Source organism: Morone saxatilis, unplaced genomic scaffold, assembly GCF_004916995.1.
Source record: "Morone saxatilis isolate NCDOM2014 unplaced genomic scaffold, NCSU_SB_2.0 Contig14, whole genome shotgun sequence".
NCBI classification, from domain to species: Eukaryota; Metazoa; Chordata; class Actinopteri; family Moronidae; genus Morone; species Morone saxatilis.
In genome coordinates this window covers 4515120-4532435 of record NW_023339696.1, presented here as the reverse complement: position 1 = coordinate 4532435, position 17316 = coordinate 4515120, and the positions used below count along the sequence as shown (strand labels likewise).

The 17316-nt window shown below is 42.1% G+C and overlaps 1 protein-coding gene across 1 annotated transcript in view; it reads right to left on the bottom strand.

The window, feature by feature from the left end:
• LOC118323069 (glutamate receptor ionotropic, NMDA 2B-like) overlaps positions 1-17316 on the bottom strand; it is an 86221-nt gene that overhangs the window by 19924 nt on the left and 48981 nt on the right. The window contains exons 4-7 of the mRNA XM_035654989.1: positions 8963-9117; positions 4888-5096; positions 4349-4520; positions 3377-3388 (exon numbers count right to left, since the gene is read on the bottom strand). Coding sequence (XP_035510882.1) covers positions 3377-3388; positions 4349-4520; positions 4888-5096; positions 8963-9117 — 548 coding nt within the window. The remainder of the gene's footprint in view (positions 1-3376; positions 3389-4348; positions 4521-4887; positions 5097-8962; positions 9118-17316) is intronic.

The window sequence follows — 17316 nt, the reverse complement described above, 5'->3', positions numbered from 1 at the left end:
ACCCATGGCCGCTGCAACAAGGACCCGACCTTTGTACATGGGGCACCAGCTCTACCAGGTGAGCTACCACAGCACCCCAAGTTACAAAATGTTATTGTGACATGGACATCCTTATAGTTCTAAAGGGCATTGTGCAAACATGGCTGAAAAATAACTTTTTGCGATGTCCATTGCGTGTCTTTTTGTTGTTGGTTCTGTTTTTATTTTACTGGGTGAATGAATAAATGTGACCAAGCCTCTAAGCCGAAATGTTTTTCAGTAATCTAATATATCAGGAGTAAATATTAGGCTTTAGTATCAGGTCTTATAATCCAAGAGCAATAACCTTTGTCAAGACGCATCACTTTACACTGATGTGCAGCAAATCATACAAAATCCATTCCAGAAGGTCCAAATAGCAATTTTTCACCTGACAACTGTGCAGCAGCCAGTTTGTTCTGACTGAAGAGGAAAACTTGTCTTCCTTCTCCATTAACATGTATGAAGCATTCAGGAGACACAGGCACTCTCTCTGTTAGCTGTCAAAAGATATTTTGGGAAATGTAGGGAATCAAATCTGACATAAGAGCAGATGGGACAGGTTGAGGTAAAGCGGATACATTAAAAAAAAGTGGGGGAAGAATTAAAGTGAGCAAAGTGAGGCAAAGAAACCCGAATGGAGACATCGGAGGCAAAGATAGAGCTCGGCTGGTGGAGACAGAAGGCCAACACACTTTCCACACACACAGCGCTCAGAGTGGACACTCGTGATGCGTACCAGGGGAGGGAGAGAGGGAGAAAGACAGAAAGAGGGAGGAAGAAAGTGGGTTACCACAGTGGGTCATGGCTGCTTGAAATAGCCGCCCCAATGCCTCTCCTTCCTCTACCTGCCTCCCTCCCCGTCAGTACCTCTGCACAGGTATATTTAGCCCCACATTTTAGAGCCCTACAGCACAGGGGTAAAGTGGGACGAGACTGTCTTAGTGAGTTAATAAGGCGTTTGTGACTGTGTGAGTCAAAGCTCCTGTATGTGCTTCAGCGTTAGAGTGTATGTGTGTGTATGTGTGTGTCTATGTGTGTCTGTGTATATGAGTGAGTCATAAAGGGAAAAAGACAGAGAGAAAGAGAAGTGAGCGAACCTTTGTTCTCCACCTGTGAAGTGGACCTTTACAGGCAGGGAGAATATTACACATCTACTCTGCACATTATCCGCAGTTTTCAAAGTGTTTGTGTCTGCTAGTGAGAGTGCGTATGCATCTGTGTGTGCATTTGTAACTTTTCAATCTTGTTTGTTCTGTCAGCATGTAAGTGCGGATGTGCATGTTCACTTGTGTGTGTGTGTGTGTGTGTGTGTGTGCGTTTAGTGCCTGAATGTGTGAATGTCTCCCCAGGGAAGAGAGAGCGAGTCCATCCAGCAGTGTACTCACTTCCTCTCTCTTCAGTTCGCTCTCTCCATCTCCCTCCTACGACTTGTTCTCTATGTGTTATGAAAGTGACCCATGTGGGTGTTATTGAGAATGAGTGAGCGAGGATCTGCGCTTGTGCATGTGTATGTGTCTCAGCTGGTGTGTGTGTGTGTGTGTGTCCGTGTGTTCGCTGGTGTCTTTATGTGACTCTGCTAGCGAGGCCAGAACTCATGTAATCAAGTGCATTACCTCTAATAATTTAGATTAGGAGTATTAGGGGCAGTGCAAGTCAATGCAGCCCATGAAATCTGACACTCGCTGCTAGAATTGAGTTAGGACAAAATGTAGGCATTCTTAAAGCAAGCTGTGGCAAATTGCATAGAGGTCCTCAGTGATCTCGGTGAGTGTCCAGGAGTGTGCCGAGGCACGTCCTAGTGTGTGTGTGTGTGTCAGCATCAGTACAGATTCGGTCCATTAAGGGTTAGAGATATACTGTAGTTTTGGCTGTATTCCAACTGCAGAAGGACACGGGTTGGTTTTGTTAGATACAGCAGATATGGCAGAACTACGGTCAAGTGTGTGTGTGTGTGTGTATGTGTGTATGTGTGTATGTGAGAGAGAGATAAATTGACATTACAAGTGTCCTCTGTGAGCACATATGCAAACAGTCTGGATGTGTAGGCCTGTCTGTGCCCATGTGTCTGCAGTCATGCATGTATTCTCTTATTTCTGTGATCATTCATGCACGAGTGTCCCTTGTCTGCATCCCACCCCCCTCCTCCCCCTCCTCCTCCTAATGACCATTCATCTGTGGAGGTGAGAAGGAGACGCACATTATGGCGCTTTTAGTCAGGATGATAGAGTTTATTACAGGTGACCACACTTATAGCTCAGTGCCCACTAAAGACACCAGCTGACTGGCAGGAGGACTTAAATGGCTTTACATAAACAGTAGATTAAATGGGTCAGTTTAATGTAAACAGGAAAAAAAAGTTTTACCACGGGACAAAATGGACACATGATCTTGCTCTGGCATCTGAAGGTTACTTAACAGTGTCCACACAAAGAGGGACAGTGTGTGTTTTGAACCTGTGACCTTTGGGCTACTATTGATCTGTTTGCCTTTTCCTTCATTAACTAATAGCCAAAGTCAGACAGCAGAAGTGCAGCTCGTTCTTACAGGTTGAAGTATGAGAACTGACAACGACCTTACCTCGGGACCAATGTCGATTAGGGAATGTTTAGGGCCCAGAGTGAATTGTTGCAGCTGACTGAACTGTACCCACCCTTGGGTGAGGTGCTTAGCCCATCTGACAAGTGTTAGCTCTGTTGGGCAGAGGGGTTGACCCGGAAAGGAAAGCTCATAATTCAAGGTATGAAAACACACTTCAAAGAGGAAATGGACCCTCCAGGCAGCTCCTATGGAAGCTAAATATAGCACACGGGTGAACACAGACTGTAACTCTGTCACCCTTTGATCTTTTCTTCACCTTCACCAACACCTTGGAAGAAATTCCTGGCGTCGTGAAGTACTCAAATAATGCCAAAAACCACAATCACATTGACTGCACAGTGATGGCAATTTACACATTCTTCTGGCTGTAAACGCAAATGTGCAATTCAGCTGGGAGACTTAAAATATATTTTATTTTCAGATGATAGAATTGTTTTTTTAGTTGTAAGAATTTAAGACGTTTTAATAGTCTGGGGTTGGAACTTGTAAACAATGGTTGATTTTTACCAAACTAAATTCATCATCTTAGACAATTATGTAACACAACTTACGATAAGTGATAATGAAACTGAAATAGTGTCTGTAATTATTTTTTGGGGGGAGATAATGAAATAACATTGACAGACGCACATAAATTATGTCAAAGAAAAAGTGTGAAAATCTATTGCAATATTGTATAAAATAAGAAATACACCTTGTATTGTTCAGTTATATGAGCATTACTCATTGTGTGGAAGTATGGGGAATCCAAATCCACTTTATATACTAGCTATTTAAATATATCTAAATAGAGCTAACTGTTCATTAAATGAAATTAAAGGTTGCTAAAATTCAGGTGAAAAATAAACAACTACCTGAAAGTGTTTAAAAGTTGTTTAAAATTAGAAAACATCTGCATGTTTATACATAAGGTCAGGACTGATGTACAAAATTACAGTTTATATATAATATAAATCACAGTTTATATATAATATAAATCACAGTTTATATATAATATTAATTTACAGTTTATACAAATGTGAAAATGTGTTTGTTTAAAAAATTGACAAATATAAAAATGTTTGATTATAATTTCATGTTGGCATTAGTACAGCAGGGAAGGTGAGGAACTTATATGATGTTACTTTTGACATCAAGTAGAAAGTGTTTTGCAAAAAGGGTAGGAAGCTTCAGCCTACACATGCTTAGTCTATAGGAAAAAAAAGTCTCTCTGTTGTTCGCACTGTACAATCGACTGTACTGTTTTGTTGGGAGTCATTTTCAATGTCAATTTCAACTTCCGCGCAAAGGCTGACTCCCTTTGTGCACCAAAGCCTGTTTTGTAATCGTAGCATTTTCTGTTCAGGCCTCAAACTGAGGGAAAGAAATCGTTTTCTTTTCCTTGGCTGACTTGATGCCAAATATACCGATATCTTTCTGCAATGTACGCCCAAATGTCTCAGCACCGCATTTTAAACCGCAGTAACATCAATAAAGGTAAGATGATGTTACAAACTGTGAATTAGGTGAAATATTTACTTTCAAGCTTTGCCAACAAACTACAAATGAGACTGTTATATAATTTACACAAGACGAGCATAAAGAGGCAGCTTTCAGATTTGTCCACTTTGGGGCGGAGGGTTCTTTGCTAGGATGTATCTGATGAACACGTCACACGCAATCACAGATTTGACTGCAAACATAAAAGGAAGACACAGACGTAGCCCCGGAAAGACAAACATCTCCTCACCTCTCCCACCATGCCATTCCATGTTCCATTGATCTTCTTGCCATGTTTGCCGTTGGTGACCAGGTAAAGGTCGTAGGTGAACTTGACCTGCTTGGCGATCTTCTTCAGGATGTCGATGCAAAAACCCTTACAGCAACGCTTTATGTAGATCCCAGAGTCCTTCGTCTGATTACTGCGCAGACAGATAAACAGATAATTATTTAATCAAAGACGTACTTCTGTCTGAATTGGCATTTTTAATTGTTGTCGTGATTCTGTGTTTCTGGCACTGTCACACACACACTCTCTCTCACATAGATGAAGTGTGAACTGATTCTACCTCTGGCTCTGTACAGCTGCCGTGGGAAATTAACATCATTCACAAGCATAATTTAGGCAGTTGCCAGTTTTTTTTTTTCATTTCTACTTTGGTCAGTTGTGCAGTAGGTGGATCTGTCAGCTAATGTGGCAGATGGACAGAATCAGTCTTTATCAGTGCTGAAATTAAAGTTACATTTTCTTCTTGACGTGCATTCTTATTCTTTTTTTTTAATTCTCACAGTGTTTTGATCTGTTTCCGGCAGGGTACGGTGTTCCTCATACAGGTCCCGCTCAGCGGATCCACGTCTTCCACAATGACGAACGGAGCCTCCTCCAATGTCACGATGGACAGGTGGTCATCCTCCCTGGTTGCTGCCCCCCCATATAGCTCATAGCGAGGCCACACATGGTACTTCATGGACAGGGAACCATTCTCCCATTTACCCACCTGCAGAGACATACAGCAAACAAAAGACATTCAGATTGCCTTCAAAATGCCATACACACAAGTTAAACGCAATCATGGAGACTCATAGCCTTACATTTGAATTCAGTCTGTACAAGTAGCTCATCAACTCAATTTTAAGTGTAACTACATGAAATAAATCACTGGGTAGGAACCAAATTCCAAAATGAATTCAGATTAAATTCCATGCTGCAATGACGCAAGTCCATCAAAAATAACTGCAGCTCTGCTCTTGCAGAGCCAGAGTTGATTGCCAAAAAGCAATGTAGAGTTTGAATGCTTGTTATGCAAAAACATCTCACTCTGATTATGGTTAAATTCCCTCATTTTCTGTTTTTCTGGGTTTAACTGTGATTAGTCCACTTGTCAATAAAGGAACAAGGAGGTAACCGGAAGAATTTCATGACTTAAAATATATAAGTGAAATACGGCGACAGAGAAAGTTAGTGAGAGGCGAGGCGAGGAGAGGACTGGAAGCCAGAGTAGAGAATGAGAGCAAGGTTAACATGAAGGACGAGACTGGAACGGAGGAAAGAGCAGAATTCAGATCAAGACGAAAGGGTAGAGAGAGAAGCTGTGAGACAGTGGATGGAGTGATTGAAGAGAGAGAGAGAGAGAGAGAGATAACAATAACAAAGAGTGTACGGGGGGTGGTGATTTGGCGCTGTTTCCACCGTCGCGTGTGTGCATGCTGTTGTGTGTCGCGTGTCGTGTGCTGTGTGGTGCGTGTGTGTGTGTGTGGAGCGGGGGGTACATGAGACAGAAAAAACTGAGATTGAGTTACATTTGCAGAGAATAAGGGAGAAACTGGACTAGAGATGGAGCGAAAGCGTTAAGTGAGTATGTGTGTGACAGAGACAGAAAGCCTGATATGGAGCTCATTCAGATGCAAAATGCTAGCTCTTCTCTAGAGGAGGGTCCAGCTGTACGTCTGGAGGGCCCTCCAGCCCTTGTGGCTGTACTCCACTGAATAAGCGTCATCCATTAGTCCATTTCTCTCAGATGCCGGTCACATGAAACCATACCTGGAGACTCTGCATACGCCCTTTTCCTCTAGAAGTGCCAAGAAGAAGGCCACTTTCATTTAGGGAAAGATGTGGGTGGAAAATGGATATGGATCATCAGCTAAGTGGACACACGATAATGGGAGAGAGGGCAGGACAGGGAGCGAGTGTGTAAAGTCAGGTTTGCACACTTGTTAAATATGTAACACACACACACACTTATTGCACTCCAGGGAACACAAACTTGCCAAGGCTGCCTGGAGTGGACAAGCTAAGGCTGTGTATCTCTGGGGCACAATGCAGCCTTCTTCTATCTGGACAAAAAAAACAAAAAAAACAAAAAAAAACAAGCGGGAGTAAGTGATACAGAAAGACAGGGATGGAGGGAAAGAGAGAAAAGGGGGTGGGAGACAGAGAGAAAAGGGTTAAAATCAGCCTAGAGAGGTGTAAACTGGACTGGACACTACAGAGTCTCCGCACTACTTCAAAGGTGCAGTGGAAGGATGGTTGTAGGAGCTGGAACTCATTAGGATCCATGAAAAGTGGTTCAGCTGGAAGTCAAGCTAAGAATTAAACATGAGTGTGGGAGTGGGAGGGGGAAGAGACGGGTGGTGCAGGCTGCAAGGGGAGAAAGAGAGAGAAAAGACAGAGAGGGAGCGATTCACCTTGTTCTCTGATCAGAGGACAGAATATAGATTAGAGAGGCAGAAGAAAGAGAGAGAAACACTGAGAATAAAGAATAGGGAGAGTCAAAGGAGTCAGACTGCAGGACACAGATACAATGGGGGGGAGGGGGGGTGGGGGCATCAGGAAACACAGATGCATGTTGGTGACTTTGCAGGTGGCGGGTAGCACCAAGTTCATTTAAGGTTGTTGGTTCAGAACATGACTCAGGATTGTTGTTGCCCTATCTGCTCTACCAGCCCTACTTTGAAATGTGATCTATTTCTCCATCTGTACACTAGTTTTAACCTTCAGAGAAAGCTGACTGAGCTCATACAAAGTTTGACTGAAGTTTGGCTCTCACGCATTCACATGGGGAAGCTGCCCAATAGCACCACAGTCTTTCATAGCTGAACTTCCACCCTCTCCTGAGGCACAGTTATGAGCTTATGCATATGTTTATTTGTATGCATAGAATCCAATTTATCAATATTTTCTTGTGTTTGTGCAAACATTTAGAACTATACTTTACTGCTGACCATGTATGCATAATGGGTAGATTTGTTAATGAAACATGATTGTGATCAATCTGCATTAACAATGTACTGTTGTAATGTGATGTAATGTTACTTTTTGGTATGGAGGATGATTTAACTTCAAAAGTAGACCAAAAAAAAATATTTTTGAATTTTAAATTAAAATAGAAATGTTGATATCAGAGTACTATGATAATAGTAATTTGATATTTTGATATTTTGATATTTTCCATTTTATTTATTTATTTAATTTTTTTACTTTTAATTCTGGCTAACCCTATCCTTTATATTGCTGTATAATACACTGATTTAACTGAGCCAGGTATATTTTCTGTAATTCTAAAAATGTTTAAAATAAATAAATAAACTAAAAGCAAATATGTACTCACTAAAGTACACTAAAATGGTGCTGTGCAAAATGTCTATTTAGTATCCCACAGTTCTTTAATTAGCTTTAAATTGTATGACAACAAATGCAGTGTGGAAAGAGTAGAAATGTAGTAGAGCACAATGTAAAATACAATGAAACTAGTAACGAAGCAGGAACACACAGACCTGAGTCTGTCGTCCTGGTGCATGCTGGAAAGCTTTCCCACACACTATGTAAACTTGTTGGTGATATTTTCCCCTTTATCTTTCTTGGTTGCTACTTCTATTCCACAACAGGTAACTCTACGTTAAGGGTACTGCGACTTTCAAAGGGATGTGGTTGACCATATTTGGTATTCTGGGGGAATGTTGTCATGTTAATGAGCTGGCACGTGCACAAGCAGAGGGATGTAGAAGGTGAGATTTGTAGAGATCCGTTGTTTGTGTGAAGGGGTGAGTATGCATACTTAGTACTACTAATTTTCTTGTTTGTACAGGCAGATCCTAAGCAAACATTAAGAAGTTGTTCTACACATGCTTTGATAAATAAGTCAACACTACGGCGTACATGCTGTCTTCCTCGCAATGTCTGAGTAGCTGCAGGTCTGACTATTACAGAGATCATTTTCAGTGGAAGCCTTTTGTGCAGCCAAAGGACATGCTGTACTAAATGTGCAGCAAAACATGCATATTTTATTCTTCCTATCTGGAAATTATACTTTACAAAGCAAGCCTTTTTGCTGTAGCTTTACACCAACTATGTACAGTATGAGCCTTAAAGCTACCAGTCACATTAAGATTTAAATGCACCCAGCACTGGTGATATAATATAATACTATTACTTGCTCATTGTTACTTCTGACAGGAATTCTTTGTGGAGACACTTTTCCATAACAACTAGTGAAAAAACAAATCATTTTTAGACAGAAAAAAGTAGATAAATGATGGGTAGCATGCAGTAGCTAATAGCCTGTGCTGCAGTGTATTGCTCAAAGGCACCTTCGCCGAGTTGATAATATCTAATCAGAGCAGCGCCTAGAAAGCTTAAGGCTCAAAATGCTTAAAAAGTGAAAATCAGATGATAAGAGATGCAGATAGGACGAATCAGGTGCTGTACTTACAGGATACAGCTAACTCACTGGCATTGCTACCACCCTGTCATTCATTTACAGTTTACACCTTATAAGCATGGCCGGTTTATGGCGATTATCATGTTTTCATGTGTCATGCACACACACACACATACAACCACACAGGGATGCCATCTCTCTCTCACCCTGTCCCACTGTCTCTCCTTGTTGAGCAGAATGATGACCAGCTTGGGGTGCATCTGGTATCCGTCCTCGCTGAACGACAGATTACGCCCCTCAAACGTCACATTCATCAGGTACCTGTAGAGGGAAACATTGAGGAGGGAGACAGAGAAAGAGACTCGTTGAGGCATACATCACTTCCTGAAAAACATCTTTGTCGGTGGCAGCTCTTGAATGTTTTATTTGCTCTATCTGACTATATCATTTCTTATTCAATGACTCAATTTCCAACGTTTTTTGTTGTTTAAGCATTTATCTTTTCAGTCAAACCCACTGAAATTACACAAATTCTTCATCTGCCAGGAAATAGCTATCGCCCAATGTCTAACCGGGTTTTTCATAAATAGATGAATATACATTAGTCATCAGCGGCAGACATTTGAGCAAAATAGCAGTGCTGATTTCAAGATGGGACCAAGGAAAATTTAATTCAGCAATTATCTCTCCAATCATTCCAGGTTCAGTTTATTGCACTTACTGATGTGACCTTAAAGGAAGAATTTGACATTTTGGGAACTACGCATGTCTGCTTTTTGGTTAGATGAGAAGTTTGATGCCACTCTCATATCTCTCCACTAAATATGAAGGTACAGCCAGCAGCCTGTTAGCTTAGCTTAACACAAAGAGTGGAAATAGGGAGAAACTAGCTAGTAATTATCACTGAGGTAGCATTTCGCACCAGAACAAATCCTCTAGGACACATGGATGGCTCGATAGACGATAGTTGAAAATTCACCTTAAAGATAAATTGACCAATTTTTAAGTCTTGTTGTGTCCCACAGACAAATCATACAGCGAGCTCCGGAGGGAGGGACGAAGACAGGAGGCACAAAAATGATTAATATGGTTTGTGTCTAAATGTAACAAAAAGTACTATATGATAAACCAATAGCAGCTTGTCGGATCACTGTGTGTGTGTGTGTGCTCGTGTGTGCTGTGTGTGAGATTGTGTCTGGTTGTGCTGTTGCGTCGTCGGTGTGTTTTCGTGTGCAACGAGGGAGAAACGAGAGAAGCAGCATTTGTTTCCTGTCCAGGCTGACCAATCTTTTACATTCACTAACACCAAAAACAGCAGCAACACAAGAACGCAGACACCAACATGTATTCCCTTTTGCAGTGATTATGATGAATGTGCGTGGGAGGTCGTTGTAAGTGTGTCGTAACTATGAGAACAGCGAATGTTTTGTCCGGTGAACTAAAATCACACTCTGACACACACACCACACCACACACAACACAACACACAACACACACACACACAGCACACCACAGAATCTCTTAACTCTTTAACTCCCCTCCACCTTTACTTCTCTTCTTCATCCATCTCCTCCTAATCTCCCTCTCCTCTGAGCTGTTTCCATGGAAACCTCCTGCCCTCCGAAACCGCGTGCACCGACCCGCATAAAAAATATATGAGATGAATATAATAAATGGACAAAAGAATGTGTGTGTGTGTGTGTGTGTGTGTGTGGGACTGTGTGTGTAAAGGACTGGTTTGGTGCCAGTGTGTTGATGTGGGTCTGTAAACACCGCACTGGGTCACGTCCAGCATTACCGGCAGAATCAGTTTGGTCTTGAACCCTCGTTTTCCTCAGGAGAGAGCGATGAAGCTCAACCTCACGGGCAGCTCTACCTTAACGTTACACACCACCTCAGTGCTGCACTCAAAGTTCAAACTGTTTCAACTTTAACCCTGTCTGACATTTTAGCTGGAACAGACCACAGCTGATAAAGATGCTTAAACCAGAAGGAAGCTGTTTCTCTTTGTTTCTATCTAGCTATGCAGCTCCTATGTACAGAACGGATTGATTTATGTAATAATCCAGCAATTACCCTAATGCCTGCTTCAATATTCTATTTCCTGTATTAAATATTGATATTTCCAATGGGCTGTGATGAGCAGAATCATCCAGCATCATACCATCTCATGCGGCCCCATGTGTCCAGCTAACCGCCCCATCCTGTAGAGCCTTGGCACTGATACAAAGTGCACAGAATCTGCTGCATAAATCATAAGCCATTTACAAAATGACTTGACGCTGTGCCCCCTTTAATCTTTACTGAGCAAGCTTTTGTTACGTGCAACAATGTGGGGCCTTTGTGTGTGTCTACGTGCCTGTGTGTGCATCCTACACACGTTGACAGCAGTAACAGAGCGAAACACAAGCATATGTGTGTTGCCATGGTACCCACAACCACTGTGACTTCCAAGCCAATCTGCTGTGTTACTATGGTAACCGTAATCTCGCAGAGGGTGGGAGGAAAAGAGAAAGAGAGAGAGGTGGGATTCAAAGAAAAAGAGGGAGGGGATGGGACATATTACAACTAGACTGCAACGCTCTCTCTTCCCTCTTCTCCCGTCACACTGTGTTTACAGGAAGCTTCTTCGACTTCATGTTCCGATCCATGTGACCGTACTCGCTTTCCGTCACCTCCTCTGAACTTCCTGTATCACTGGTTTTAAGACTGGACACGCATGCGCCTACACACACTTGAAAGAGTGAGGGTTTGCTCAGCAATCACAGGGGCATACACAGTACATCCACATCTGGAAACTGCCCAGTCAGTCCTCTTATGGGCCACTGCGCAGATCTACTGGGGCAGCTGGGTGTTAAGTGCCTTCACTGAAGCTGGATCACCTGCACGGCCTTCCTTGCCATGCCAGAGACACAAAAAAACATGTTAACATGAACCATGTATTCTAATCTCCTCCCTCTATTTTCTTAAGCTACTGTATTATGAGATGGCGTTAAGCATATGATATCCTGTTGAACCCGTCGGTTTCCAGCTCAAGCTAGAGGAAAGTATCTGAGCTCTACTGTATAGCAGGTGTATTAATATTCAAACAGCAGCAGCAGCTGTCTCCACCTGCTGAACGAGAGCGAGTGACACTGACCGGACTCCAACGAGCTCCAATCAGCCCTACACTGACAACATCCCCTTCAATAACGGCCGCACATTTCTGCAGGAATTTCATTTTTCCTTTCGAATTTTTTAGGAAATTCGCGCTGTTGCAAATCAGAATAACTTAGTGCCAGGCACACACACACACACACACACACACAGAAACAAACACTTGCCATGCTAACTCCATGGCCTGACACAGATACGTTTTAGCGCATGTTCTGGTGTGAATAATGGAGGAGTTGTGTAAAATATTGATAAGTCATTTTTAATAAATTAACCCTGACATGAATTAGTCATGAATTACACTCCTTAGCAATTACTGTGGTGCAATGTACTTATTGGATTTGTAGAGGAGGAATCTATATGGAGAATGATAACATGCCCCATATGGCAAATGTGGCAGGCAAGAATACTGAAGCTTTGCTGCATGCACACTAGTTTAAGTATGCATCTAGTAGTACCCGTGTGTGTGTTCAGACATGGGACCTGAATGTGTAAACAGTGTAATAAATTGTGCTAATGGGAAGAGAGCAGAGAGAAGACAGGAACAGAGATGCAGAAAGGAGGGGAGGACAGATAACAGCAAACTAGCAAATGGTACTAGATATGTGGCACTGATGTGATTTATTTTTGACAGACAGTCCTTAATTAAAGCTAATAATAATGAAATTAATTCAAAATGGAGCTCTTGAACGGAATGGATTCTCTACATTTCGGAGTGATACTGATAAACTGATAAAACACTTTAGGCAATATTCTTCTCTAGTCTTTTGAATTTCTGAGAATTTTGGAATAAAACTTCAAAAGCCTTAAACTTACAAAAATTACAATAGCCTACAGAAGAACAAATTAGGGAGAAGAAGGAAGCAGCAAAGGGCAGAAAGAGAGAAAATAATGTAATAAAAATAGAGGGGGAGGTTAGGTTGTGTATTGCTGCCACGGCAGAAAAAGAAAAATAGGATCAGTATCATGCTGTAATGTGAAAAGTTTATTGTTATAACAAAATGTTTTTCATGTTATAACAAGATAATTAAATGTTATTACGACATAGCTGTTATAATCCTTACATATAACAATATACTATTTATATTGTTATAATGTGAAACGTATCATGTTATTATGTGATAACTTTACAACATATAACTTTTATTTTATGCCTACAATGTTGTCATGTGTACAGATGAAATGATTCACATTTTAACAAGATAAATAGTATGAAAAATAAAAATAAAAGTTTCTTGTGATAAGTTTGTATGTTGTTGTATGTTGTTTTCAGGATGGTGTGGCAGCAATACGCTCCTGTAGAGAAGCGATGATTTTGTGATATAAAATAAAACTACAGAAAAGTAGCGAACTAAATATACCTGGCAGAGAAAAAGAGATTTAGTGACAGAGACAGATGAAAAGGTTTAGGAGGAGAAAGAGAGACAGCAATAAAAAATGAAGAGAAGGGAGTGGGAAGAAAGAGGAGAAGGAGAGCAGGAGCATCCTGACCTAGTTCCAATCAAGCCCCATCACAAACAGGTACCTTTTTAACGCCTCCCACTGGCCTGCCCCATAAACACTCACTCCACTGGCCTTTATAGACTCCCTCTGAAATAGCTAGAAGCACACACACACACACACGCACAGGTGGACACAGTGTCCATCGAGCTGGCACACACTCATCCCTCAGCTCAATAGGGTCAAAATGCTGCTTCAGAGTATACTGCACGCACACAGCAGACTGCACACATGCAAACACACATACACTCTATTGAAAGCCTCACTGGGGCCACAGAAGTTCAAAAATGTCCACAGAGCTTAAAAGCACTTGACACCTTTCCAACTCCAAGCTCATTTGGAACCTGTCCACGCCTGGCAAGGTCAGGGCCACTGTTGTCAAACTCATGATTCTCGCACTGTTGTGTATTGCTCAGCAGTGGTCTCTCTCCTTCTATCTCTCCCTCACTGTGTCTTTTGCTCTTTGTGCTTTGCGCTCTTTTCCCTCTTTCTGCTATCTTCATTTGTCAGGCTCATACTGTAGCATTAGCTGGAATGTCACAGTGCTGGCTACTGTGGACTTAATTTACTTAGCCGAGTGACGTGTCCTTCTCTTGTGGAATTCTATGAAGCTCTAAGGGCTGGACAAGGAAATGCTAAGCAGAGAGGGATTGGCATAATGTTTGGTTTATAAAGTGAAGAAGATGACCGTGACCATACAGCAATTCTGCATCACTCAACAGCAGACTGAAATGTAAACTAGATATGATTTGCATACTTTCATGCATCCCCTTACTAACCCATTTGTAATCTTCATGCTTGAAAGACGTGTGATGTGTGATCGAAACTACAAAGTGATGTGTGATCATCTCCAATAGTCACAATCCCTACCAGAATTAAGCATGACTGGGATACACAGCCGTCTCATAAATGTTGCTTTGTTTTTGCTTTGTTTGTCAGTGATGTTTGGCCCATATGTACTTCCTCCTTACATGCAGCATTTCACTGGGCTGTAGAGTGATTGACAAGTGGCATCTTTCTTCCTTCACCGTTTCCTGCGCTGCTTCAGACTTTAATCTGAATTTTCAACTTCCTCCTAAATTACCTTACAAAAATCAGCCAAGCACTTCCTAAGTCATGCTCACGTTCCAATTAAAGGTTAAAGTTTCAGGAGTTGGAGAGCCAGAAAGTCACCTCATCCTAACCAATCCCCACAGTTTTAAGATTAGTCTGACTAGTCTGTTTCAGTTGCCAGGCTTTGGCTTTGTTTTGGAGCTTGGCACAGCAATTACATGCCATTCTCGACTACTTAAGAATCAATTGTGAACTCTACCTGACTTATTAATGATTTGGTGTTTCTGTATGAAGATTTCCGAATGATGTTTGAATTCACTGGAGAGTGTCGCTGAATATAACGTTCTCCTGCTCTACAAAAGAGCCTATTGATTCAGTTGCTTCCCTTTTCACCCATCTTTCATCTATGCATCCATTGATTCACTTAGTAGTGAATCAACCAGGCAGCGGGGCATCCATCCAGCCAACCAAGCAGCCAGCAAGTCAGGAAACCAGCCATTCATTCAGTTTACAGTATATAGACTGTAGGCCAAATGCTAATCTCTTGATTGAACACTTGAAGACAAAGGTTATCACCAAACAAATTTAGTTAAGGCAGCGAGGGGCGAAAGATCTTAGCAGCGCTCGTAACTGATCTAATCAACAACACAGCTAAGTTGATTATAAAACTGCAGGTCTGGAGCGCAGACAATGGCTGGGGAGGAGCAGAACAGAGGAGAAGCGAGGGAAACCAGAAGAGAGATGGGAGAGGAGAGGAGATGGGTGAGGAGAGGAGAGGAGATGGAAGAGGAGAGGAGATGGGAGAGGTAACGAGAAGAAGGTGTGAGCAGAAAGCAGAGCAGAACAGGGCTTAACAGAAGAGAATAAAGTGGAACAAAGAAAAGCAGAGGCGAGCAAATGTATAAAAGCAGACCAGGGCAGAACAAAGGAGAAGACTACAGGGCAAGAGAGGACAGAAAAGAACATGACAGAGTTAAGGGCGGGAGCTGAGCAGAGTAAAGAGCAGCACAGGACATGGCAGAAAAGACCACAGTAGAGTTGAGAAGAACAGAGCGGCGCACAGCAGACCACAGCGAGGCACAACAGAACAGAGCAGGGGAATTGTATTCTGGGGCAGCAGCAGCTGCCACAAACTCCAGCGTTATCTCAAAGCAGTAAGCAGTGGTGAAACAAATGCAAAGCTTCAGAAAAGAAGTGAACAAGCAGACAGGGGTTGAAATGACATCTAAAGGAGTTTCCTGGAATGGACAACAAAGCGTTGCTGCCTTAGTGCAGGATGCAGTAAAGCCTGGAGTATGAGCAGAACAATTATCCCATATTCACAGTGCAATTCAGAAAGGTGAGCATGTGTTTCAACAGTAGGCCGTTTTCTCCTGCTGCTGTATGGGTGTGAATGTGTCTTTGTTAAAAAATAGTATTTCTGGATGAATGTGTGACTGTAATCAGCAGTGAAATTGTGGGAAAAACTTACCACACACACACACTTTACACACACACACACACTTGGCCTTCGCTGACAGTCTCTCTTTAGCACAATAAAAACACACATACCCACACACATACAGCTGCGGCAGACACACAGAGTGGCAGAGGGGTGAAACTGCCCCTGAATATAATACTGTGCTGAGCTCTGGAGCACAGCACGACAGGGGCTAGTGTTCGTCGACTGAAACGCCATTGGGACCAATTAGGCAGTGCGCAGAGCAAAGCGCCGCCGAACGCTGCGCTTCACAACCAGTTCAAAAGGCCTGCTGCTGAGACGGACAGCTGAGGGGGTGGGGTTGGATTTTCTTGAGGAAGGGGGCATGTGAAGGGGGTGTTTGTGTGTGTAGGGTATTATTACATGGTGGAGGGGATGATCACAGTTTGCAGGGGATGAATGTGCATGTGTGTGCCAGCATCTGCTGTGTCCATGGTTGTGCTGAGCTATGCTATGCCAGGATGCTCGTGTTGATATTGCACCACCTGAATCTGCGCACCTTTTAAAGTTGCTGTGTGTAGCATTTTAGCATCCATAAATCATTGCCACATTAATTTGGAGACATTAGTGTAATTGTAAATAAATGACTGTAAACTAATGAGACCACTGTTGAGACGCGTGGCCTTTATACTTTATTATACACTGTACACCACAGAGCTAGTTTTCATGGGATATGTTTTCATGGGATTGCTTCAGGGCAAAAAGTGAGCTTGTTTTACTGCGCACAAAGCAGGAAAAAGAACATTATTCCTGCAGTGCACTCAGACTTTCTCACAATAACACACACTGTAGTGATTTAAAACCCGACAGAGGGAGGGAACGGACAAGTGGAAACGTTCAACAGGAAGATAAATGAAATGAGAACACAAACAATACAGTACCAATTCTCTTATATATGTTGAATATACAAACATACCAAGATGTCACAATTAACTCTCAATAAACTGATTTATGAATGCCATACAATGCACAATTAATTGTCAACAAATACTAAAGACTGAAGATGTCTTTAACATATTGAAAGTCCAATTTTTTGTTGCCCTCAGTATCCCAAAATCCACTGCACCAGTTACTTCTCAACTGGCACATTCAAGCAGCCCAGTCATGTGATCATGGTGTATTGAACAGTATCTAGGTGATCAACCATCACTCGTAAGTACTGTATAGTAAAGGAATAGTGATAGGCCTATACAACATGACATCCACTGTTTGATTCCTCACTACACCCATTCTCATATCTATCCGTTAAAGGTCCAGTGTAAAACATTTATGTTGGACCACCATGTTTCTACCGTAGCCCAGAAGGGACAAACCAAACACTGACTCTAGTGGGTGAAACCAGTGAGTTTTTATTTTTATTTTTATTTAACCTTT